Below are 6,614 nucleotides of genomic sequence, written 5' to 3'. Positions count from 1 at the left end.
GAAACCTAGTTACAACAGACGGAAAGAGCCCCCAAAATCTGTTGTCCTTCGGATGATAAAGGATATTAACCTTGTTTAGAGAGACAGAGATGATTTGAATACAAGTACAAGAACCCTCACAGCCGACGATCACATCGGCATTCGCAACCCATTCTCAGCACATCAATTTCAGCGTCTGTAGCATATGTCACCAAGCGGTCCTCCTCAAATATTAAAATCCTCCCAAGCGTGTGGATAAATAACCACACTCATACGGTCCTCATCGCTTATCATAATCATCAACACGGGCTTTGCCCTGCGCCTTTTGACAGATCTGGTCCTGATGTGGATGTTCTACAGTACTGCGCAAGTGCGGTACCCACCTGCGCCACCTCTTTTGAATGCAGCATCCTGGTTGGTTACATAACATGGATGGGTATTTACACCAACACACAGCAAATTAGCAATTGGGAAATATAACATGGAAGGGTTGTCATTATGTCCTTCTTTTGGGAACTTGTAAATCTTTTATTCTGGAAATCCATAACTGGACATTACTTAAGTGCTGCCGTGGTCAAATCTGTTGTCAGAATGTGGCTTTGAATATGGCAAGGTATGGAGTATGGGGTGTCTTCTAGGAAAAAAGTGAGCAATGAACAATTAACTTATCAATTATACCTGCAATAAACGAATTATGTATTACTAAGACATCTACTAGCTTGTTATTGTTGTAAGCATGATCAATTATAGATTCCCAATGGTTTACATACCCTATCCCAAGAAACAACACAGTGCAGTTGGGAATCTATTATTTATGGAATAACATTATAGGTGATGACTGTAGAAGCACCGTGAATAAGTACCATGACACTCGTCTACAAAACATTGCTGACTTGGAACAATGTATCCCATAGCCTCCATTTACACCAACACACAGCAAATTAACTATTGGGAAATATAACATGGATGGGTATTTACACCAACACATGGCAAATGTACTATTGGGAAATATAACGAGGACGAAAGGAGAGTGTAAAACCAAGTCAACATTTTGTAATCATCATTAACTTCAAAGAACACTCGAACACAACATGAGGACATCTGCAATATCTTTGAAATGAGAAAAAGATCATAACATATGCTCAGGTGCCATTAACCACAGGCATGTTTATAAATGTTTACAGGCAGTCATCTACAGTGCCTCTTTTTGGAACATGTACAACTATATAATCTGCTGCTGGTCAGAGTAAAAAACATTTAATTTCACTGTGGTGACATAGGCAACCCAAACTATAAACGATCGCTCCTGTGTGGAAAAGTTTGAGTAGAGTGCAGAGATCCTCTAACCTGTCATGTCTCCGCAATCCTCACAGCCTCTCAGGTGAAACAGAGGACCTTGCACATTACCACCATGATCTGCTAAACTCTTACAACTGTAAGCACTAATGTCTCCACACCTCCCTCCTCTTGGGCACCTGAGGGCAAATTAGATAGAAAGCCAGCCAGGAACCTTGGGTGTGATTGAGAGAAGGCTGTATTTTTTACAAAATTGTGAAGTTTAGTGGGTAATGGGATGCAAATGCTTGTATTGGAACTTAAGTCCCCAATGACTTTCAGAAGAGGCATTCAGTTACAAAGACACCATGTGTTGTTTCACTAAGCTTCCCCAAAGGATATCATAGTACGAATATATTAAGAGATGACATGACGTGGCAATTGACAGATAGATGTGGAAAATGTTGGACTGCATCACGCATCGATAAGTCACCTTTAAAAAGTTACCTTTGAAAAGTGTTTTCTTTTTTTTCTTCATTTCATATCTCATCAGATGAAAGTAATATAAAGACAAAGAAAGTAGCAAACAAAAGAGAAAACAGCTAAAGACAAACAAGTTTCCTCAAGATAATGGTAACTGTGTGACGTTTTGGGCAAACTAATGGGATGTATTACTGTAACAGCTCTTACTAAGACCTCTACTACCTTGTTATTGTTGTAAGCATGATCAATTATAGATTCCCAATGGTTTACCCTTTCTCAAGAAACAACACAGTCCAGTTGGGAATCTATAATTTATGGAATTACATTATAGGTGACGACTGTAGAAGCGCCGTGAATAAGTACCATGACACTCCTCTACAAAACATTGCTGACTTGGAACAATGATAAGCCTCCTCTTATCAATCTTGAAACATCTGTGATTATATGATCTTTTTAGGAGGTCTCTTACTTTCGATATCAGATAAGTTTGCTCATGTTTGACCATACAAAAAAGGGAGATGGTGGAAGCAAACAGAATCACACGCCAACTTGCACACCACCATCACATTCCATCCAATTGCTGTACAATTCTAATTGTATGTATGATTAACAAATACAGCATTGCTGCATTAATGTCCTCAGTAGTCCCGCTTAATTCACTCACAAGATTAGTTTTATTGATCACGCTGTAGTCTGCGCTTGCCTCCCTGATGGATGTGTGGAGGTCTTTTCAGTGGCGACTATCATTTCTCCTGGTTGTATTGTTTATATCACAATGAATTATTTCTCGTTTAAAACACTGCAATGCACCAAAAACGTTTCTGTTATTTATTTCTATGTTGGCACCATGAGGGCAACAGGCTGCGGCAGGCTATCAGACACCATTGCATTTATTGCTCAGGAGTCACTACATAAGTTCATAGATTGGTAACCCTAGATAGGTACAAACAAACAGACCAATGCCCTGCCCGCAAACGATTTGCATTATACTTTATAATGACCCCATGTTATGTTCATGTCAGGAAATACTCTGTCTGAAACTATAGTCAGGGACAAAATGAATAACTGACATGCTTGACAATGAAAGCGGCAAATTATGATGATAAACCAATGTAAAAAGAGGTACCACCTATTTATTAGAGTTCGTCATATGAGGTGAAACATGCAGATGTTTTCTTAGCAGTCACCCTAGACCAAAGTAACTCAGAGTACAGGTTGGGCATATGTGTTTCCTGGAAATTGAAGCCATTATATAACAGCTTGTAGCACCTTGATCGATCAGTTAATATGTGTTAACATTACATTAATTATACATACATTCATTATACGTAATTCATTAAAGAGAGAAAAACACAGACTCATTTGCATGTTTTGAATCATTTTAATGCATTTTATTTGCTCTTTTCCACCAGTAGATGGCAGTCATCTGCAATGTAATACTGTCAACCAGAAAATTGAATGTGTAAACTAAAGTATCGAATTTTGCCTGTGCATTTAACCAACAAACTATCTGACTAACACACGAATTAGGCAACCTGATAAATTAATATCCATTCTTGACCATTTGAAGATGAATTATTATTTATTACAACTACTACTGCTGCTACTTCTACTACTAGGCTCCAAGTCCATGTGCATATCTGTATCACTCAGTTTTGGTCGGAGAGTAAGGGGCTACTTTCAAATGTTGTTCTTCAAAATGAGGGTTTACGTGATGATGATTAGGCCTACTCAATTTGCTAAATTCTGGCAGGTGTTGTAATCTGAGCCATTTAATCGTTTAACGGTATTTATTGGCTAGATACTCTTTTCACAATCCACATGATAGCATGTAATACAATTACAGGGAGCAATATGACGTTTTAAACCCTCCAAAACATGAGCTACACCAATTTAACCATCTGTCACTGCCAAAATAGGTAGGCTACTAATAATAGATAGGCACTATACATGAGATTGTAAACCATTTGCTGATGTTTAGAGAGCAAAAAGACCTAGCTCCTTCTTTCTTTCACCGTCTTTGAGTTTAAGAGATACAACTAGCAGTTTAATCAGATGAAGAGGGGTGTCAAGTGAGGCAGAAATGTATTTCACCTCGGCAACCCCCCTCATGTTGCGGATGGAGGGACAGAATTCATAAATATGTAAACAGTATGCTACTTATGCTACGAGCGAAGGGATGCAGTCACTGATAAAGGGACAATAGAACTGACTTTAAAACGGACAGCATAGCCTAAGGTAAAGTTCAAACAAGGAATAATATGAACGGACCAAAATTGGACGTCTATACTTCCTTCAAGCATAGTCGTGGTTTAGCAACACCGCTATCAACTAGGCGTCACGTTTGCATTGAACCCAACGAACAAGAACAAGGCTAAGGGATTCAGTCACAATTTCTCTTACAAAGTGAATCCCCTCTCTCTCCCTTTATGCCAACCATCAGCTTCACTTATTGCTGTGGGTGTGCCTTGGATGCATTGCGTAAAATGACTGACGTGCCCCAGGACTAATGGCGTCGCGAACTGAAGCTGAAATCCGGTCACTTACCAATAGGCTTGAAGCAAAGGGTGGGTGGTATTTTCGGTCCGTAGCCTGATTGAATCAGTTCAGTTTATGAGTTCGAGATACGGAGCATCAGTAGGAACAACAAAGGATGTGTGGATGCAGATTTCACGTCTCGCCCTGTAACGTTTGAATTACGGAATGGTTCACGTATTGAATTCGGAGCCAAACGGTCCTTCGTTGGAGCTGGAGAGCTTATCACCGTTACACTGTGAAGCCAGTGCGGGAGCGGTAGCTTCATCTTGTGAGGAGCTGCATCAGTTTCAGGCTGCGCCGAAATGCCCAAGATGAACAGCGGTGAGGAGGGCGTCAGTTCTTGCAATTGTGAGCTTATGTTATGATATAAAACGGCAGACCTAATTGGACCTATGGGATATTGGATATACCTTATGAGAACTTCTGTTTTAAGTGAGCGGGAGCCTTGCGCAGTGCAGTGAAGGCTTGTCAACGCTATCGTGTTTTGGTTTTGAAAATGGAATGGAATGCGAATTGCATTATTACCTAATCATTTGTTCTAAGATCGCGCATAGATAGTTACCGTTATTACCGTTACAGTATTGATTTGATTATTATTCCATGTGAGCTGTTTATTTCATGAGTGGTGTACACCACTCTCTTGGGGTATAGCTAGATGAGAGGCAAACAGTATCAGCAACTTAAGTTTACAACGCCTTGGGAGAAGGATGGTGGCAATGGGAGAAAGCTCAAAACATATAGCAACCACACCAAAATAATAGCTCAACCAGGAATCGTGATGAAAGTGCTTCGGAGAAAGAGGATAGTCCTCTTCATAGCCTATTTCCTGCTGCTGTTGCTAACCATGCTGAACTTGGCAAACTACAAATGGACTAAAGAGCCTCAGCAGTGCAGTCACCAGATGAGGAGCACCCCTTACCAGAGCCGGTCGGACATCCGGTTCCTTTACAGACCTCCGCTGGCCAAGAAGAGGCAGCTGATTTACGTGTTGACCACCTGGAGGTCAGGTTCGTCCTTCTTTGGGGAGCTGTTCAACCAGAATCCCGAGGTGTTCTTCCTCTACGAGCCCATGTGGCACATATGGCAGAAGCTGTACCCTGGGGACGCAGTCTCTCTTCAGGGTGCGGCGCGGGACATGCTCAGCTCACTGTACCGCTGCGACCTGTCGGTCTTCCAGCTGTACAACAGCCCCGGGGGCAAGAACTTCACCTCGCTGGGCCTGTTCGGCGCCACGCTCAACAAGGTGATGTGCTCCTACCCGCTCTGCTCAGCCTACCGCAAGGAGGTGGTGGGCATGGTGGACGACAAGGTGTGTAAGAAGTGCCCGCCACAGAGCCTGCGCATGCTGGAGGAGGAGTGCCTGAAGTACAGCACCATTGTCATCAAGGGCGTGCGTATCCTGGACATCAACGTGCTGGCCCCACTCATGGAGGACCCGTCGCTGGACCTGAAGGTGATCCACCTGGTCAGGGACCCACGGGCGGTGGCCAACTCCCGGATCAAGTCTAGGCACGGGCTGATCCGCGAGAACTTGCAGGTGGTGCGGAGCAGGGACCCCAAGCTGCGGCGCGTTCCCTTCGTGGACCCCGGCCACAAGGCCAACAAAAAGGATGGCTCTGACTACCACTCCATCGGAGCCATGGAGGTGATCTGCGACCGCACCTCCAGGACTCTGAGGAGCGCGCTGACGCCCCCCAGCTGGCTCAAAGGGAAGTACATGGTCGTGCGCTACGAGGACCTGGTAGAGAACCCCGTCAAAACCATCCAGAATGTTTACCGCTTTGCCAATCTCACTGCCAACCACGACATTGAGTCCTTCGCCCTCAACATGACCAGCGGCACGAGCTCATCGTCCAAGCCCTTCATCGTATCCTCCAGGAACGCCACCCAAGCAGCGAGCGCATGGAGAACAGTGCTGAGCATTCAGCAGATCAAACAAGTTGAAGACTACTGCCACCACTCCATGGCTGTCCTCGGCTATGAGCGGGTGCGGACGTCCGGGGAGGCCAAGGACCTGAGTAAATCCTTACTAACTGCCTCAAAACTGTGATGGACGAAAAAAAGACCTCACCAAAGACTCTGGTTTTCCAGCTGTGAATTTGAACAGAGTGCCGACAACATGTGGAATCCAAGCTTTATTTAAGGTGTTTCAAATGAGGATCGTAAACTCATTCTACTGGAATGTATGTTCCTGTTTTAGAATTGTTATGTTCAGTGAGAAAACTGATTTTTTTTTATAAAGTGGACAAGTGGATGTGTGTAAGTAACAAAGACAGGCCTACAAACTGACTTTTATGAACCAGTAATCTGACAGTGATTACACAACTTACTTCAGTGGA

The 6,614-nt window shown here is 43.3% G+C and overlaps 1 protein-coding gene across 1 annotated transcript; it reads left to right on the top strand.

Moving 5' to 3' along the window:
• Window positions 1-4,930: 4,930 nt before the first annotated feature.
• On the top strand, window positions 4,931-6,325 carry chst2b (carbohydrate (N-acetylglucosamine-6-O) sulfotransferase 2b; the record flags this gene model as incomplete). The annotated part of the gene is made up of 1 exon (XM_080854866.1): window positions 4,931-6,325. One exon carries the CDS (start codon window positions 4,931-4,933, stop codon window positions 6,323-6,325), a length of 1,395 nt encoding a protein of 464 aa, XP_080710992.1.
• Window positions 6,326-6,614: the final 289 nt, after the last annotated feature.

This window comes from Sprattus sprattus, assembly GCF_963457725.1.
Source record: "Sprattus sprattus genome assembly, chromosome: 17".
NCBI lineage: Eukaryota > Metazoa > Chordata > Actinopteri > Clupeiformes > Clupeidae > Sprattus > Sprattus sprattus.
The sequence above is the reverse complement of the archived record's forward strand: the minus strand, read 5'-3'. Positions and strand labels throughout refer to the sequence as shown.